The following is a 20,232-nucleotide window of genomic DNA, read 5'->3' as shown; positions in this document are numbered from 1 at the left end:
TTTTTTACTTATCTGAAATGTCTCAAAAAGTAAAAAAAAAAATCCACCAATAACACAGCCCCCAGCCACACAGTAAGAGCCTCAAAGGAGCAGGCAAAGAGCTGCATACGGCTCAAGAGCCACAGGTTCGCCACCCCTTAGTGTATTGGTTACACCAAAGTCACACAATAACGCCAAAATATAGATGTTTTTAGATGTTACAAATACATTTAGCTCGGGCGCCTGTTTAGCTCACCTGGTAGAGCACGCGCCCATTTACAGAGGCTCAGTCCTCTGCGCAGCGGGCCCGGGTTCGGCTGTGGCCTGCGGCCCTTTTCTGCATTTCATTCCCCCTCTCTCTCCCCTTTCATGTCTAAGCTGTCCTATCAAATAAAAGCCTAAAAATGCCCATAAAATAATCTTTAAAAAGAAAGCTGCCGTCTACAGCAGGACATTGCTTATCTCCTGTGTCGTGCTCCCGCCTGCTTCACCATACTATCCCTTTAAAATTGAAATGTAATGTGTTGCTGTGCCAGTTGACTGTGACGTTCCTGTTGGGTGTGGTTACAGGGTGTGGTCAGAGATGAAACCTTTAACCAGACAAAACAGAGAAACATTGCTTTCCAACTTGGTATTAACTTGAACTCTTTACATTTGATAAATGTCACGCTAAAAAATGTTTTCTGCCCACAGTTTTCTCCTCATCAGGACAGAATGTTACGTGATTATCATGGGAGACAAAAACTCCTCTAACTATTCAGTAGCGGTGAAAAGTATGGATTTGATTAGATTGACTTTTGATCCCATTCTGGGAAATATCAGTGCTACAGCAGCAAAACATAAAACATACAGCACACATACAGAATATACACAAAATAATAAATAGGATAGAATACAAGCACAGCTATTCAAAAATAAAGATAAAACAAATACAACGAAAAGAATGTACAAACGTATGTACAAGTGGGCGAATAAAAATGTACAACCTACTTAAATAGTATTCATAGAGATATAAGTCAAACCTATGTTGTGCAAGTTGCATGTAGTGCAGTGTTGTGATGTACAGTATATGAGTCATATCTAACACTCAGTGATGAATTGTCAACACCTATAACTGGAAAACTAAAGTAATTAAACACTGAACATTTAGATGAATGAGTTAAGTGTACAAAAATAATAAATAAGAAACTAGAACCAATTCAATCTGTCCTCTCTACTCTCCACAGACTCTGTTCTCCCCTGACAGCTTCATTCACTACATGACAGAAGCTCTGGACATGATGAAGGAGGTAAGATTTTAGAACTCCAAACCAGATCAGCCATTAGAAGTCCAGCAGCATCATCATCACACACACCAGGAAACAAAGTAGTGGGTCAACCTAAAGCAAAAGGTTTTTTAAAAACAATTTCTATTAATATATTAGGACTCTGGTGATTTGATCTCTCTGTCAGGTTTTAGAGAAATGGCGGACCCAAAAATGCAGAGAATGACAGGGCAGTGTTGAGTTTGAAGATTTAATTAATCAAAAGGGTAAAAAAAAAAAAAAAAAGAGTCCTGAAGTCAGTATATTTTTAGATCATTCATTCGGTCCGCTGTTATCTGCCAACACTTTTGATGAGTTTCCTTCTCTACATATTATATGATTTTCTCCCTCGTATATGTGGACATAGAAAAGAAAGACACTGAAGAAATTGGACTCTAAAATCTAGAAACTATAAAGATAATTAAGTGATACATTTCATGCACACTGTAAACATGATTGTAACAGTATATATTCATCAGTTACTCCCCCCCAGCAAAATATAAGGTCAAAAACCATTGAGGTGTCCTCTCCCTGTTGTTACATGAATGTATAGTAGCCTACACTATATAGTTATTGGTCCAGTGAACTAAGACTGTAATTTGGGAGGATTTTTACAATAAGGATATGTTCTTAAAATTGTACAATCCTCCCAAATTATAGTCATTGAAGAATACAAATAAATTAATCAACTAAAATAATTTAAAGTGCATTGGTCCACTATAGAAACACACATGTACAGCACTTCATATATTGCCCTTAGTAACAGACTTCATTTAAAACACATTTGGCTACTCTAATTATCTCAACAACTGCCATAATATATTATATCAAACTTCTAACAACAATATGAACAGCAGTCTTCATACAGCAATATAAGAGTAACAATGACTGTCACATGAATAATTATTAAAAAAAAAATAATGGTCACAACAACTTGAAATAATAACAGTACTTAAATGAACAGCAACATGCACCTGTTGTATTTTAATGCAGGCTGATAATAATAAGGTAAACCCACTGCTGAGTGATTGACAAATATTTCCCTCAGATATGGAGCAGAGAAGAAGTATAAAGTAGCATGAAATGGAAATACTCACATATATATAGTATATACTGTATAACTGAGCATACATTGATAAAGAACCATTATTATATGGGCACGTGTGGGTGTGTACAGGATATGTTCATATATATTTTTAATTATTTTATTTCCTTCTTTATTTTTTTAGAACTTTTTATTTAGACATTTTAAACATTTTACATAACATTTCCTGACAGATATATATGTAATAAACAAATGACAGGCCATATTGGATCAACAACAAAGGAACAAAGGTGCGTTAAAACCGTTAACCATCGCTAAATCTTCTATTGCTGGGGCAGTGGCTGTCACTTTGAAACGGAATAGCCACTCCAGTGATATTTGGCTATGTAAATAAGACTGACTTGTCTTGACTGCTCTGGTTTCAGATCCCCAGGACGATGGTGAACGTAGTGCAGATTCTTCCCATGAGACCTCTCAGAGAAGTTCAGAGACCGACTCCGGGCTGTCAGCTTCAAAAGTGACATGCCCTTTTTTATTGACCTGTTAATCTAAACCTCTCAAATCAGACTGCAGGATCGAACTATTACCACCAAAAATTACATTTCAAGATCAGTCAGCGGTGGAATGTAACTAAGTACATTTACTCAAGTACAAGAGAACGAGCAAAAACTTTAATTTTGTGCCACTTTATACTGCTACTCCACTAAATCTCAGAGGCAAGTATTGGACCTTTTACTCCCCTACATGCATTTGACAGCTTTAGGAACTTTACTAATTCAGATTGTTTTATACAAAACGGACGTAGAGTTTATAAAATATGATGTTTTGTCATAAATTAAACTACCCAAACAGTTTATACAAGTAAAAACGATTGAAACGAGGCGATTAAACAGAAACTGTATTGGCAACTATTTTATTTACCGTTTCATTTTTCTTTTCTAAACATTTCATGGTTCCAGCTTCACAAATGTGAAGATTTCTCCTTTTAATAATGTTAATAATTGGAATGTATTATTAATGATGTTGCGGTTTGGACTGTGAAGGTGTCACTTTGGGCTCGGGGTAATTGTGACGAACATTTCTCACTATTTTCACTGGGTTTTTTTTGGTTTTTTTTACAAACCAAACAATCGATTCATTAATAGAGAAAATAATCTGCAGATGAATACAGAATCCAACTCCAACAGTAGAATCCTGCTCTCACATTAATGCGTCAAACACCTAGGGGCACAGGTTGTGCACCAAAATACAACAAACCACATTCCAGCCAATCACCGACAAGATGGTTGGGGGAGGGTGTGGGGGTTTGTGACAGTTAGTCATGACAGTTACAGAAACATGGGGGGGAAGGGCGAGCTTGCTCTGTTTTGTTTGGAATTCACTTGGAACGTCAACAGAAGTGACGTCATGCAGGAACTCATAGTGCACCTTTAACTTGTATAACAGAGTATTTTATTGTTTTATTTTACAATACTTTTACTGAAGTAAAGGATCTGCATACTTCCTCCGCCACTGGATATAGTGTAAAGTCTAAACTTCCTCCCATCGTTTTTAAGATAACACATCTTTGTTTCATTACTCAAGCTGTCGCTGTTAATCATATTTTCACCATTGTTCAGAACAAGTCTCATTGGATTCGGAGATTGCTAGATTTCCATTTTCAAATTGTATCAATACACGTATCACAAAAAGAGCTATAAAGCTGATAAGACAAAAATGTAATCAAAGAATCATTACTAAAATGAGAAAAATAGGTTTAGATGTATACCAAACTTGAATTCGACTTGAGAATACTTAATGTTCCAATAATTGTTATTATTTATTGAGTTAAACATGTATTTATGTACCTTGATTTAATCAGAACCAAAAGAAATTTGAATTACCCTTTAAAGAGAATTTGCATTAAAACATGATAAGATTTATACAATCTGCTCATTTTCTAAAATCCCCAAAACTCCAGACTAAATCCCACTGATACGCTGATGTAAAGCAGTGACTAAACAGGGGTTTCAGATTAGGATTATAAATCATAATTGATCTGATAATCCAGTAGTGTGATAATCTAATCATCTGCTCCCAGGAGGTTCTGTTCGTGCCTCATCCAGCCGGAAGAAAACTCCCCGAGCTGAAGCAGCTGGTTGAGATTAACACTCAGTTCCAGGCGAGTCAAGGCATTCTTAAACAAGATGATTCGACTGTCCACAGTGACATTCTTAAAAATGCCAGTGATGTGTAAAAAATGCTGTGTCAACTCTCCATTCTATCCACTGTTCTACCCGCAACAAACATAATGGTGATGTGCAGTATAGCAGTCTCAGACATGCTCGCGGGGTTTACACTTCCCTTGTTTACAGAGGAGACTAGAGAGGCTTCTGCACGGCGAGCGTTTCTTCAAAAAGGACTTTGCTGTTGTTCTGCAACCTTATTTAGAGAACGCAGGAGCTCCAAGACTTCCTGTAAGTCTCTCTCACACACACACTCGCACACACAGACAGAGAGAGAGAGAGAGAGACACACACACACACACACACACACACACACACAATGCACATGTTTTAATGTTTTCTCTCTTACTGTAACTTCAGGACGGGACGATTGACTTGAGCTTCTTCACGGCAGATTGTTTCCACTTCACTATTAAGGGACATGAGGAGCTGGCAAAGGGACTGTGGAACAACATGGTGGAGTTTCTTTTTTGTGTTAAAGTTGTTTTATGTTTATATAACTGTTACCTATGGGTTTCATTAGCTAAAGGCTCGGTTTACATAAGATCAGGGTTTCTGCCTATAATGGCCATTGAATTCCATCTGCGGTCACTCTAAATAAAGACATATATTGATATTTGTATCAATATTTTTGGGTTTGGAATTGATCAAATATTCAGTGTAATGCATTTAGAGTTGCCTAACAAAATATAGAAATATGTTATCACTGAATTTACGCATCAGAAAAGGATTTAAAACAACAACGTCAGATTGGGCTACTGTAACATAAAGTTTAGTTTTTTATATTAATCCTTAAAATTAAACAAAATGTTTCCCCAGTTCCAGCCTGTTGGAGGGAAAGAGACGATAAAGACATTTTCAGAGCCAATACAACTCATCTGCCCATCAAAGGTACCACACAGCTGACACGCTGACGAGATTTGTGTTTGTAGATAATTCAGTTCCTGTAAGTGCATTTTTGTCTTACCTTTTCTCCAGAAGCATCCTTACATCTACACCAGGCCCCGAGTTGAGTCGTCTGCACCGACGCTGAAACATTTCTCCATGACGCTGATGTCTCTACTCTTAGTGTATTTAATTTAATTATGTGTAGTTTAACAAGCAGAGCAAGGCACTAACACTGCCTGGATAGACTGGAACCACTGCTCCTAAAAACACATAGACTCGGGAAACTCATTTTAACTAACAATGTAATATCACCATGAAACTCCCCCAATTGATAACTTATATTAAGACAATTCTATTTTGTATTACAAGTTTTCTAAAATGTTAAGCAAATGAGGCATTATCCTATCTATGTGCTATAATTTGCATACATTTCTAGAACAGAAATGTAAATATTGGATAAAGCCAGGTTCAACATTCTTGTTTCATTTTGTAGACATGTTAGTCAAAGGAATCTTTTTATCACTCCATAAATCAGAAAATACTGTCAACAGCCATAAAAAATACACTTTCACCACATTTTAGGAATAAAATGTTGTATAAATCAGGCTCTGAATGATATCTGAACAACCCCCTCTGTAAAATGCTTCAGAATACAGATAGGAATGAAACTGGAAACATTTGGTCTATGTTAGTGCTACTGAAGTGGAGATTTCTGGCTCAGTGTATGAGAACAAACTTATTTTAAGAAAACAGCCTTTAAAGATAGACACGTATTGTAAAATTCCATACATTTATTTTGGAAACCATTTTACAGATACAATATCTAATCAAATCCTCAGCATCCTATAATACCCTTGGGAGAAATCTACAAAACGCAAATAGACAAAGTGGAGCAAAATAAACACCTGAATGTGTATTTTAAATGAACCAATAGACTGTATATGTCTCCCCCTTCTGTGATTCTCTGACATTCTCTGTATTAAAAATTATTTAAGATTGAGCTAAATATGTCAAACAAGCGTGATGATCATTCTCGCTGCCATTAGAAAAACTTTAAGCAACAATAGAGAACTGTAGTTCCAAATTGAGACAACCTGTAGGGGGACCAAAGTGGGAGCTGTAGTTCCAATGAGACAACCTGTAGGGGGACAGAAGCGGGAGCTGTAGTTCCAATGAGACAACCTGTAGGGGGACAGAAGCGGGAGCTGTAGTTCCAATGAGACAACCTGTAGGGGGACTGAAGCGGGAGCTGTAGTTCCAATGAGACAACCTGTAGGGGGACAGAAGCGGGAGCTGTAGTTCCAATGAGACAACCTGTAGGGGGACTGAAGCGGGAGCTGTAGTTCCAATGAGATAAGACAACCTGTTGGGGGACCGAAGCGGAAGCTGTAGTTCCAATGAGACAACCTGTAGGGGTACCGAAGTGGGAGCTGTAGTTCCAAAGAGACAACCAGTAGGGTGACCGAAGCGGGAGCTGTAGTTCCAATGAGACAACCAGTAGGGGGACCGAAGCGGGAGCTGTAGTTCCAAATGGAGTCAGCACCACAGGCCTTTTGGAGTTTAAGCTTTTTCATTTTATCTGTTAGTTCTTGTTCTGTAATCAGGGTGTCAATGGGGTTCTGGTAGTCTTTAATTGCTGATTCAAGGAGTTTTAATTTCCTCTGTGTTTCCTGTTGGCCTGGATTATTTGTTATTTTGCAGTAAGGTTAGTAAAATGAGTGGTCCAAATATCCCCATTTTGGATTGCTAATTCCTCCTTAGATGTTGTGTTTAGTTTGTGCCAATTTTCCCAGAATTGATTTGACTGTATTGATTCTTCGATTAGGTTTAGCTGATTTTTGTTATGCTGTTCCCTTGTTGTTCTTAATAAATGTTTGTATTCTTTTAGTGTTTCTCCATAGAGAAGGCGTACAGTTTGGTTATTTGGATCCCTATGTTTCTGATTGGATACATTTCTTAATTCTTTTCTTAGATTTTTACAATCATTATCAAACCATTTTTCACCACTAATATTTTTTGTTTTTCTTTTCCTCTTTAAATTTGTTAGTTTTGCTGCCTTGTCAAAAATAGTACTTATGTTATTAATTGCTAAATTCACACCTTCTTCACTGTAAGGAAAGGATATACAAAGAAAATCATCCAAGAGTGATTGGATTTGTGGACTGTCCATTACCTTTCTGTAGAGATCAATGCTGCTCGCAGTCCATTTGTAGGACTGGGTAGAGGTTTGTAGATTATTAGAATCTGGTTCTTTGTGTTTGAGATTTCCTCTACTCCGATAGATTGTTATTTTACTATAGGTCAGAAAGAGGAGTAAGGGGAGTGACTGTGAATGCCTTGATATTAGAAATGGTAAGGTCAGAGATAAAATAATCAACAGTACTGCTGCCAAGGGAAGAACTGTGGGTGTATCTACCGAAAGAGTCTCTTTAAATGTCTACTGAGTGGGCCCCATATTTCGCTGCAATATAGAGCGATGGGTCTATTACTGATTTAAATATTTTTAACCAATTTTTAATTGGAATGTCTGTTTTTATTTTCTTTTTAATTGCATGAAATGCTCTTCTTGATTTGTCTCTCAGCTCATTCACACCAATTTGAAAACTACCTGATGAACTAATATTGAGACCTAAATATGTGTAGTTTTCCACATGTTCTAATTGAACTGTATTTAGATAGAATTGATGTTTACTGTAATTCCCAGATCTTTTCTGGAAAATCTATATTTTGGTTTTGTTTAGGTTGACAGTCAGAGCCCAGGTCTGACAGAAACTGGGCAGGAGGTCCAGGTGTTGTTGTAGGCTTTCTTTTGTAGGGGACAGCAGGACTAGCTCATCAGCATATAACAAACATTTGATGTCAGTATCTCCCAGAGTGATACCAGGGGATGTAGAAAGTTCCAGATTTTTTGCCAATTCATTTATATAAATGTTGAACAGAGTCGGGGACAGGCAGCATCCCTGTTTCACTCCACGTTCTTGGGGAAAGTAATGTGTTTGTTGGTGGGCAATTTTAACTGAACATTTGGTGTTTGTATACATAGATTTTATGATATCATATGTTTTTCCTCAATACCCATTTCAATCAATTTATAGAAAAGACCATCATGCCAAATTGAATCAAATGCTTTTTTAAAGTCTACAAAACATGAAAATATTTTTCCTTTGTTCTGGTTTAATTGTTTGTCAATGAGGGTGTGGAGAGTAAAGATGTGGTCTGAAGTTTGATATTTTGGGAGAAATCCAATTTGACTTTTGCTAAGGATATTGTGTTCACTAATGAATTGTAAGATTCTGCCATTTATTATGCTGCAGAATAGTTTTGCCAGGTTACTGGTCACACAGATTCCTCTGTAGTTATTTGGGTCAAACTTGTCTCCATTTTTGTGGAGTGGGGTTGTCAGTCCTTGGTTCCAAACAGCTGGGAAAATACCTGAATTTAGGATGGTATAGAAAGCTCTTTGTTCTTAATAAATGTTTGTATTCTTTTAATGTTTCTCCATAGAGAAGGTGTACAGTTTGGTTATTTGGATCCCTATGTTTCTGATTGGATACATTTTTTAGTTCTTTTCTTAGATTTTTACAATCATTATCGAACCATTTTTCACAACTAATATATATTTTTTTCTTTTCCTCTTTAAATTTGTTAGTTTTGCTGCCTTGTCAAAAATGTCATTTGTGTTATTAATAGCTAAATTCACACCTTCACTGTAAGGAAAGGATATACAAAGAAAATCACCCAAGAGTGATTGGATTTGTGGACTGTCCATTACCTTTCTGTAGAGATCAATGCTGCTCGCAGTCCATTTGTAGGACTGGGTAGAGGTTTGTAGATTATTAGAATCTGGTTCTTTGTGTTTGAAATTTCCTCTACTCAGATAGATTGTTATTTTACTATGGTCAGAAAGAGGAGTAAGGGGAGTGACTGTGAATGCCTTGATATTAGAAATGGCAAGGTCAGAGATAAAATAATCAACAGTACATGCTGCCAAGGGAAGAACTGTGGGTGTATCTACCGAAAGAGTCTCCTTTTACTCCTCTTGCTCCCATTGACAATATATAGACCTAACGTACAACAGTGCTGTAGGACCTGTGTCCCATTCGTGTCAGTGCTTGTCGTAGTTGTTTCTGGGGGGATATGTGGGGTTAATTAGGCTGTTGTTCTCTAGTATGTTCAGGTTTCCATGGCTGTCTAGTGTCTAATTTCTCTGCTGTTCTGGCATTCAGATCATCACAGATTAAAATATTCTGAGTATGGAGAAACTCTCCTCATTGAAATAGGGTGACTCATAAGGGGGGAATGTATAGTTGAGATTATTTGTTTAATTTTTATCCAGATATAAAATTCCCCTCTCTTGATTAATTTTATTGACTCATTATATTCAGATTTATACCAAATTATCATTCCTCCTGATACTCTTCCCCGAGGGGCTCCTTTTAATTTGGTGGACGGGACAATCATTTCTCTGTAACTTATTGGACAACCAGTGGAAGAACCTTTACACCATATTTCCTGGAGGACAAAACAATGTCAGTAGTGTTGATCTCCTTCAGGAACTCTGCATTTTTACTTTTTAATCCAAAAGTTGATGACCAGAGGCCCTGAACATTCCAACAAGAGATAGAAAAAGTCATCATACTACTAAAAAACGTAATGTTTCTAATGTATCGCTCTCTCCCCCGCCTCTGCCTGCTGCGCTGTGGACGTGTGTGTGTGTGTGTGTGTGTGTGTGTGTCCACGCTTATGGAGTTTAACGCCGAAAAGACAGCTAACCACAGGTTCCCGTTAATCTTATGACGGACATGTGTTGGGATATTTAAACAAACGAACCGTCAACGGTGAAATAAATAAATAAATTTTCAAGACTATAAAATAAATAAATTTTCGCAAAAATGCCTATATTCGAAATCTAAACAGTTAATTTCTCGCCAAAAACGTTGTCAGAAGTGAATTTAGTGATGACTGTTAAAAACTGTTAAAATTGTTCTGTTGTTGGTCTGTCTGTACCGGAAACCCGAACCTCTTTGACCTAGGTCCCTATGCTGAAAAGGGAACAGCGAAAAGACCCTGCCCTGAAGTAGGAGCTGAAAGAGTTACAGGAACTGCAGCCAGAGGAACTTAAAAATCTCCAAATTGGTCCAGTCGGAACACGAGAAAAAGAGTTCTAGGAATTTTATGTTCTAGGAACTGCAAAAATCCCTCCAGTCAGAAAGCGGCTAATGACTTAAACAGCAATGGATTTAATGGATCCAGCTGTCACACACTCTTTCACCTAAATGTCAATGCATACACAGTCATGTCGAGTTGTGATGTCACTGAGCACAAAAAGACAAATATTAACTCTGATTTTTATATATATATATATATATATATATATATATATATATATATATATTTATTTATTTATTTTTTATGACAGATTTTATATATATAGTATTGAACTGTGTATCTGTCTAAACTGTGAGATAACAGCACGGTGATAAACGTGTCATTTGAATATTCTGTGGTCAAATTTGTAAATGCTCTGATTTGGATAAACTCCAAACTGAAATTTCAAATTTGAAAGCTCATACTCATTACTGTCAGATAATCCAAAATTATAACACAATTTAGACATTGTACATAGTACATTTGTACAATGGCACTAATGCAGCGGTGGAAAGTGACATGTTATGGGTATTAAGTATTAAGTATTGTACGTAAGTACAATTTTTAGGTACTTATACTTTGTGTATTTCAATTTTATGCTGCTTTCTACTTCTATTCCACTACTTTTTTACTCCACTACATTTATTTAATACCTTTAGTTACTTTACAGATTCAGATTATGAATACAAAATATAAATCAACGTATGCATTGTGATGTATTATTATGGATGAAGCAAGCCAGTGGTATATAAAGTACTTCAAATAAGCCCCACCTTTACCAGCACCAACATTAGTGACACTTACACATTAATGCTTCACTAATCATAATCCAGTGATATTATATACTGTACATTATTCTGATATAGGCTATTCATGCGCATACACTTATTCTTACTACTCTCATAATGTTACCACACTGCACATAGCTGTACATACTGTACATATCTGTCTATATGGGTTCATTCAGTATATCCATATTTATTCAGTTTTTCTAATTATATATTCTTATAATACACTGCATATATCTATATTATTCTTACTACTAGTATAAGGTCACTGCTACTACATTGCACATATCTGTACATGTTGTTCTTACATTGTTCATATTACATAGCCATATTTATTCTGCTCTTATAATACTGCAATATATTTCTTGTCCTGCCTATGCACCACCTGTCTATACTTGTATATGGCATTGCACTTTTCTGCTTTTTTTGCACTTCTGGTTGGACGCAAACTGCATTTCCCTGTCTATGTACTTGTACACTGCACAATGACAATGTTGATTCTAATCTAATCCAATTCTGCACTATATACTATAAGCACATTTTGTGTATAATACTTGTGTACTTACACTTAAGTAACTGGTTGAATACAGGACTTTTACTTGTACAAGAGTATTTTAAAGTGTTGTATTGCTACTTTTGATTAATTTGACAAAAAGGTGTATTGGATTAACATAGTTTACTATGAGGCCCACATCTAAAGTTAAATGTGTGCTGCAGTACCGCCGCGTGGCCGCCGGGGGCAGCAGAGTCACTGTTTACAGACAGACAGCAGCTGGCTACACGAGCTCTTAGCTGGTAGCGTGGAGAGTTGAAACCAGAGACACAGCGAGGAGGTCGCTGTAGTAGTTTGATTTTGTCTTCTAAAGTCACAGAAAACTCGCAGGGGGACATAGTCAGCGTGTGTAGTTTACATGGTGACCGCCTACAGACTCCGAGGTAACTACTCGTGGATATGAAACACTCGATCGGAGCGGAAGGCAACATTTAGCTCGCTGACTTCTGCATGGTCGCTGGCTAGCTAACGGTTAGCTTCAGGAGCTACTTGGCTAGCTGGCTATCGAGGTCCAGCCCAAAAGTTGTTTACCCCAAGTTGTGTATGTGGTCTCCCCCGCCTGAGCTTTTCACGAATTTTCCCTGGGATAAGAGAGTAAGGACCAAATATTCACACTGGATTTAAAACTGTGCGCTGTTAGGAAACTAGCAGGATGTCCACAGAGGTTGAGTGTAGTCAGGTTGGCTCGGGTTTGACAGCGACCAGCTCCGGCGGAGCGGAGGAGAAGAACCAAAACAAGTCCGAGGGGGCTCAAGAACAAGAAGAAAAGCCACAGAAAGGCTCGGGAAAGCAGCAAGCAGACGACCACAGCTGCTCCGAGGCAGCGAAGAGCCCGACGGACACGCACAAGAAATGCAAAGAAAACGATAAAGAAAATGACCAAAGCAGCAATGCTGACTCGGCTGTCGAGGCGGTGAAGAGGAAAGTTGTTGAAGCTCCTCCGCCGAAAGTCAACCCCTGGACCAAGAGGACCACGGGCAGGGTGCCGAGCAACAATATCAACTCCAGCTCCCAAGAGAAAGGTCAGTTAGTTCCTACTCATTAAAACAGAACGGTGACTAAGCTGTGACAATATGGTTAACGTTACAGCTCAACCACCACCAGCAGCAGCAGTCTGAGCACGTTGTTGCAGCATTTTGACAGCTCACTGCACGGAAATCCACTTTAATCTCGGCCATACCTAATTTGACCTTTTTAAATGGTTGAACGGAGTGTTTAAAGTTGAATGTCAAGAGGTGTTGGTACTAGTGGCATATTTGCCCCATCCCCCCCTCCTGTGCTCGGGTTGCTCCTGAGCACCACGTGTTGATTGCTGACAACTGCTACTTCTTTTCGCCTGAAACTTGAGCGACTAACTAGTGTGAAATACCGGTGAGAGATGAGGTTAATGTTGGTTAAGTGCAGCACACGGAGACGAACAAACTGAACCCAAAGTCAGCCTCATGTTTGTGCTGTCTCGGGTGTATAGAAAAAAGAAGCTAAGAGAGCCAGGCTAACTGCTGCTGTAAAGACACGTTTTGCATGCCCAATGGCCTGGCTGCGTGCAGTTCCTCCCACCAGCCTCCTGCTTCCCACTGTCACTAATCAAAAGTATGGGAAACAAGGTGGCTGGACAGGTGGGAGGGTTCAAGTAGGTTAGAGGTGTGAACTAATGGTTATATTCAGTGGTGGAATGTAACCAAGTACTGTACTTAAGTACAAATGTAATGTATTTTAGACTTTTTAACTACAGTTACAGTGGGGCGGCTCTGTTGGAAACTTAGACTTAGTCCTATATTTTTAAATCTCCAGTTAGCTTTTAGCACTGACTTAATGTAGAACCCTATGGAATCTGTGTCTAGCTTTTCTTAAATTCTCAATTTTGCGTTTCCGTCCATGATTCTGTTATCACATAAACTATTGGGCTCTACATGAATGCTGCCATCAGCAGTGGTGGAATGTAACTAAGTACATTCACTCAAGTACTGTACTTAAGTAGAACTTGGAGGTACTTGTACTTTTCTTGAGTCTTTTCTCTTCATGCCACTTTCTACTAAATATTGTACTTTTCACTCCACTACATTCATCTGTTACAGCTTTAGTTACTTTACACATTAAGATTGTTGCACACAAAACACATGTAGTTTATAAAATATTATGTTTTATTATAAGTTAAACTACCCAACCAGGGCTCAACATAAAAAGAAAATCCCCACTGGCCCCCGTGGCCAGTAGATCAGAGTTTTACCGGTCCCTTCTACATTTTTACTGGCCATGAAAGAAATCATAGGTGTGATTGGCCAAAAAAGCATGAAAACATACGCCGCACCTACTATGAAGCTTCAGAAAATGGTTATAACCCAGCTAGCCACTGCCGCTGGATGTTGTGCCATTAGCAGTAAAGCTAGACCAGGGGTCATCAACTAAATTTTTCCAAGGGCCAGATATTTTTTTAAGCAGACACTCTGGACTTTCAAATTAAGAAAATAAAATTATACCTAATACGCATCTTCTTGTTTGATATTTTCACTTTCTTACTAAATTAATGCTATATTTTTTACATGTATTAGTGTAAGCAAACCCCTAAAAACATGGAAAATCCATGATGATAACTAGATAGGCTACTTAACTAGAAAATGATCTCAGATTAGGGGGCAGTTCACTGACGAGTGATGGTTAAAGTCTTGATTACTGAAACGTAATCAGTGTCCTGATTGGTGGAAAATGCTTACAGAAAGAAAGGCCTGTTGTCAGGTCAAAATGTCACTGTCAAAGAGCCTGAAGTGAAAAGTTGTGGAAACCAGCAGCTGTAATGATGAATGGACTGATAAGCAGGCTACCATTCGTCCTCTATCACTCCTTTTGAAATAAGACAATGTTGTTGCTAAATAATACAACCGGCAACATCCTCAAGAATGAATAATTCGGCGTCATTCACGTAATTTTCCTGCTGATACTTACATACTTTTACTTAAGTAACATTTTCAATGCAGGACTTTTACTTGTAACAGAGTATTTTTTACAGTGTTGTATTAGTAGTATTACTTTCGGAATCTAATTAGTGTATTAGTAATGCATCAGTTAATCAATCAATTGATCAATTGCGCTCTCCTTTTGATACATGCAATGCAGTTCAAAGTTGATAACAACAATTTAAACAGTTAGTCATTCATGGATTATCCAACTTGTTGCTAATAAATGTTTAACATGAAAAACAAACCAATATAGGTTTAACTAGAATAGGATTAGTATTTTTCACTTGATGACCAACATAATTTAAAGGGATACGTTGCTGATTTCACACGTGAAAGTCCTTTGTCGTACAGAGTACTACTGCACTATGTCATAGTGATGTCATTGGGGTTATCGAAGTTAAGTTTACGTTACCAACTTGGGGTGTGTGGAGTTTGAAAGATGTGTTTATCATGCACGGAGGGTGTAATGAAAGAGACTGTTGCATCATGGGAAATGTAGGATTCAGTGCTTTTTCAGGCTATCTTGGCCTGCTTCAATTTGAACTAATCTTTTTTTAAATCCCTCTCTCATAAGCCCCATGGTCTTTATTGGAAGTTAAATACTAAAGTGGTGGAGTTAGTATCCCTTTAAAAATGGGCTAACGGCTATCAGAATGTGATTGATTAACTTTCTGACTATCTGATCAGCTACCTGATTAATCAGCTAATCATTTCAGTGCCTGTTCAAATGTTGGAGGAACAAGACGACTCACTTCACATGTAGGAATGTATTGATGAGATTACTGATTCATTCCCGAGAGAAATAAAGCAGCAGACAGACAGTCAAACTGAGTTTGGGTTGTGAGTGTGTGTGTGTGTGTGTGTGTCAGAGCACAGAGCGTCCACGGGGAGCTATATTTCGACTCTGACAAGAGCACAGGCATCGTTTTACAAGCGCTACTGTACAACCAGCTCAGGGGGTGGAAGCCTGCCGACTCAGTTAAGGCTACACCCATTCATGTTGAAGCCTCGGCCCTGCGGCTCTTATCAACCCGACCATCCTCTGTTGAGCGATAGGCACTGCCAGGCTGCAGCAGGCCACTCCCAGCATGCGGCTGCCTGGGGAGACGCAGCCACATACCGCCACTGGCCGTAAACAAAACACTCTCAACTAGTTTGGTCACTCAGTCCCCGGTGGTAAGGGAGGGTATTTTGTGCATTCCGTACTGACAGAAATGCTCCCAATGCTGCACAGCCCAACAGACTCGACTTCTTAACTCCAGTGTTGAGCACTCTCCAGACTGACAGCCTGTTCTCTGGGGTTGTTAAAAAGGGATTAAAACTCTTTGCCTTGTCAAGTATGATGATGTCACTTTCACTTATTGATTCTGTATCTGCAGATCAACAAAACGCTCTGAAAGTCGTCCGTGCCAGCAAGCCCAGAACGAGAAAATCCAGCAAGGTAAATTATCTTGATTTATTTTTTTATTTTATTTTATCTATTTTATAAGCTTCCAAAGATCCTTTATTAGATCTTATATATCTTGATAATTAATCCCAAAGCAACACAGAATAATCAGCATGTGTTGCCACTTTGTTCTGTTGTTTAATGTGTATTTCTGTGTAGGGCTGCTCCCTCTTAGTCGACTAATCGGTCGTTTTGGTCTTAGTCAACTTAGATTTCTTTAGTCATGTTTTATGCTTTTTTTTTTCACACTGAGTGACTTATTTCCAAGAAACGTACGAGCACATCTCTGGTAAACACAAGAATTAAAGTGGTGCTTTTGCACGACTCTTTGCGGAGAAACTCAGATTTACAGATCTGTCGATTAAATCAGCTAATCGATTAGTCGATACAATTGAATGAGCGTTAGTTGACTAAGAATTTTTTCAATCGAGCACAGCCCTATTTATGTATAAATGTATGTGTAAGTTGATGCGTTTTTTTTTTTAATTCAGCTTTTCGTCAAAAACGAATTCCGAGTCATACGTGATGTGTTTGGGCGTTCCTGCTTTTGCATTTATTGGACGGATAGCCCCTTGAGATGTGGCATGTCATTTTCAAGGGGTTGCTAATCTCACCTGTAAATAAACCCAACGTGTTTGGTGTTTCACATTTCAGCATTGTTGCTTTCTGCCAGGCAGTGACATGCAGGATGTGAACAGGACACCTGCCAGTAGCCAACGTTAGCTGGTTTAAGTTGTTTTTTTTTGTGTTTGTTTGCTCTTCCAACCAGTTTTCCCACTGCAGTTGATTTTAAAATGAATTTGTGGCTCTCTGCTACAATTTATGTACCGACTGGTAATTTTTCATGACTCACTAACCCTGGTCTTGCCTTCACACATAAAGTGAATTTTTGAATGAATTCCACCCTGCTGACCCAGAATGCAACCAGTTTTCACGGTCAAAGTCACGTGTCAAGAGGTGACGGGTTACACTAAAGCTGCACTGTACTCCGGCCGATAAGATTATAATCATGACCACAACATTAAGATGGATTTTTTTGGTATAAATACTGCATATATTGCGATGTTATAAATGAGACCAAATTCTTTAGATGTTGAAACCAAAACGTAATAACTAATTCTGTTTAGTTTTAAAACTTTAGTGCGTAACTTTTTGATATTAATGAACGTCCGTTATAGGGCTGGACGATATGGCCTAAAAATAAAATCACCGTTTTTTTTTCTCCCCCCTACTTAAAATCAATCTGCAGATGACAAAGAAATTGTTCGAAACAAGTTTTATTTTGTTTTGACTCATACACACACACGGGGCATGTGTACCATTATCATTATTCTTGCCAATTTTGTGGAAATATAAATTGGTTTGAGTGTTTCCCCTACCATTGTGTTTTTTTTTTGGGTGGCAGGGCGGTGTGCGGTCTGCCACTGTGTGTCTTAAGTGATTGATGGGAGCAAAACATTTTGAAATTGGTCCAGTATTAAGCAAGACCGGCGGCGAAACAAGCTGCAATTAAAGTTAATACGGCAATTGTGCGCCTTCAGTTTCCATCCACTAAAAGTGCTTCGCTTGCCACTACCAGGCTCACATTAATATTGTGTCTAAGTGTCTGACAACATTATGGAAAGGATCCCTAAGAGGATCGACCTTTATGTCAAAGAGAACAATTTTTTTGTTTAACCAGAAACTGCTCCAAAATCTCTATCGCCAAACCCACCAGTAAATAAACAATAATTTTATCATTGTAAAACCACTACCCCCACTCTGGTTGAAATAACGCTTAAAGTGCTCATATTATGCTCATTTTCCCTGACATTCCTAGGTAAGGACTACTAGCCAGTCAGAAGTAGAGTATGAGGGCGTGTGTTACAAAGTGACCCACTTTTGTCTCTGAAGTAAAGGCTGGACTACAATAGAGCTGTTTGGAACAGTTTGTGAACAGTGTTTTCTGTTGGAGATGGTAAGTACCTTTGGGGCGGACTTTGGGCTTTTTCACTTTGTAAACCTATAACTTGCCCAAAAAAGATATATAACACAATAAAGGAAGGGAAAAAAGCATAATATGAGCACTTTAATTCACCCATTTACATGTGGAAATATGCTGGCTCTATACACACTTAAAGTACTGTTTATTTAAATGGAGTCTGGTGAGTTTGGCAATGGCGATTTCGGGGCTGTTTTAATGTTAAAATAAAAGGATCTGACTCTAACAAAAAGGTCTTTCTCTGTAGGGGTCCTTTCCATAATGTTGTCAGACACTTAGGATAACAACCTGAGCCTGTCCGTGGCAAAAGCAGCACTTTTAGTGCTCAAATGCACAAATGCCCCGACTGGTTACACCGCAGCCTGTATCGCGGCTGCAGCAGTCTTGCTCAATACTGGACTAATTGAAGGTTGCAAAATACGGTAGTTACCATTTTTAAATCCGGCTTGTCAACACCATTGACACAAAAATATGACCGAAACATTAAAATAGATAAATAACAGCTGTTTCTGGGTGTAGTCCTAACCCTTGTACCTCTAACCTTGATCTCATATCAGGCTGTCCCTTTTTTCCCAACATTCACAGAGGTGGAAACTCGGCCTGTTTCTTCGTAGTTGTTTGCAGTTTGCTCACAGACGGAGCACTGACCTCCTTTTCCTCCAGACTCAACCTGACCCGCACACAATGTTAAAATCAACAAAAGGAGTCCACGTGACGGGGTTTAACTTGAGAATGTTGAATTGGTGATTTGTCGTTAATGTTGTTGTTTTTTTCCTTCTCAATTTTTGCAGTCAAGTGACTTCAGCGATATCACTAACTGGCCCACACCTGGTGAACTGGCCAAAGAGGTATGACAAGTGTGTTGGCTAAATCAGTCATGTTAAAGGCAACGTCTTGTGCTTATGTTCTGCTGGTTGGATTACAGAAGAGCTTTTCTTATTTCTGCTCACTAGATGTAGCACTAAAAACATGTTGCAATGTTCATATATTTTTTTTTTTTTTTTGGATAATTTTTTGGGGCTTTCCCCTTTTTTTTATTTAATAGTGACAGTGGATAGACATGAAAGGTGGAAAAGAGATTAGTGATGACACTCGGTAAAGGGCCGCAGGTCGGATTTGAACCCGGGCCACTGCAAAGGACTCAGCCTACATGGGGCACACACTCTTACTGGGGGAGCTAGAGGTCGCCCCAAGATTTGGTACAACATTTAAAAAAAAGTTTCGGGTCGCATTGTCGAAACAGTTTGAGTCCAAATTTGAGTAGCTCAGTGCCCAATCAATTTCAGGTACAGTAAATCTGGGAAACTTTCAGGTATTCCTGAAGTTGTGAAAAACTAATCACAGAGAAGACAGTGTTCTTCAGGAAAAGCAAAGGGGATACGTTATGTTAAAATCCTTTTTTCTTTTGTTAAGTTTTATCGTTAAACGCTGAACGGTTTGACCTCAGTCTCCTGTGTCTTGAAGTCCTTCTTAATTTGCTGTCAGAGTACGCGTTTAATCCGTGCATCAAGAGCCTGAACTAAAGCTGCTTGATTAGGAAAGAAAAAAAACTCATAACCACAATTATTTTGGTCAATATTAAAATCACGATTATTTAACACAATTATCACTGACCTTGGCAAAGATGTTGCAATTATTAAACTTAAAAAAACAGTGAAAACACCTTGAACTTTGAATTTTCCCTTCATATTCTTCTCATTTGAAGATAAAAAAATAAAAAAATATTTGAATTTACTTGCAAAAGGTAAATTATTATTCCGGATTATTCTGTTTTTGTGATCATTAGGAGCCGAAATCGTAATCACAATTTTTTTAATTTTCGATTAATTGCAACTCGGACCCAAAATGTGATTTTTTTTCACAAAGCAACAAAGGACACAGAACAAGCGGATGCAAACCAAATTTAAAAAACGGAAACAA

At 38.2% G+C, this 20,232-nt stretch overlaps 1 protein-coding gene and 1 long non-coding RNA gene across 9 annotated transcripts in view; both read left to right on the top strand.

Moving 5' to 3' along the window:
• Positions 1 to 4,872: 4,872 nt before the first annotated feature.
• Positions 4,873 to 5,761, top strand: LOC114546327 (uncharacterized). Its single transcript, XR_003691038.1, has 3 exons — positions 4,873 to 5,009; positions 5,373 to 5,444; positions 5,532 to 5,761. It is a non-coding gene; the product is annotated as an uncharacterized LOC114546327 (long non-coding RNA).
• A 6,379-nt stretch (positions 5,762 to 12,140) lies between these two features.
• larp1b (La ribonucleoprotein 1B) overlaps positions 12,141 to 20,232 on the top strand; it is a 41,950-nt gene continuing 33,858 nt past the window's right edge. For all 8 annotated transcript variants that reach the window (XM_028565576.1, XM_028565582.1, XM_028565578.1 and 5 more), the window contains exons 1-3: positions 12,141 to 12,952; positions 16,264 to 16,325; positions 19,104 to 19,160. In XM_028565576.1, the coding sequence (XP_028421377.1) occupies positions 12,583 to 12,952; positions 16,264 to 16,325; positions 19,104 to 19,160 (489 nt within the window). In that variant the 5' untranslated portion in view covers positions 12,141 to 12,582. The remainder of the gene's footprint in view (positions 12,953 to 16,263; positions 16,326 to 19,103; positions 19,161 to 20,232) is intronic.

Source organism: Perca flavescens, chromosome 20 (genome assembly GCF_004354835.1).
Source record: "Perca flavescens isolate YP-PL-M2 chromosome 20, PFLA_1.0, whole genome shotgun sequence".
NCBI classification, from domain to species: domain Eukaryota; kingdom Metazoa; phylum Chordata; class Actinopteri; order Perciformes; family Percidae; genus Perca; species Perca flavescens.
The sequence above is the reverse complement of the archived record's forward strand: the minus strand, read 5'-3'. Positions and strand labels throughout refer to the sequence as shown.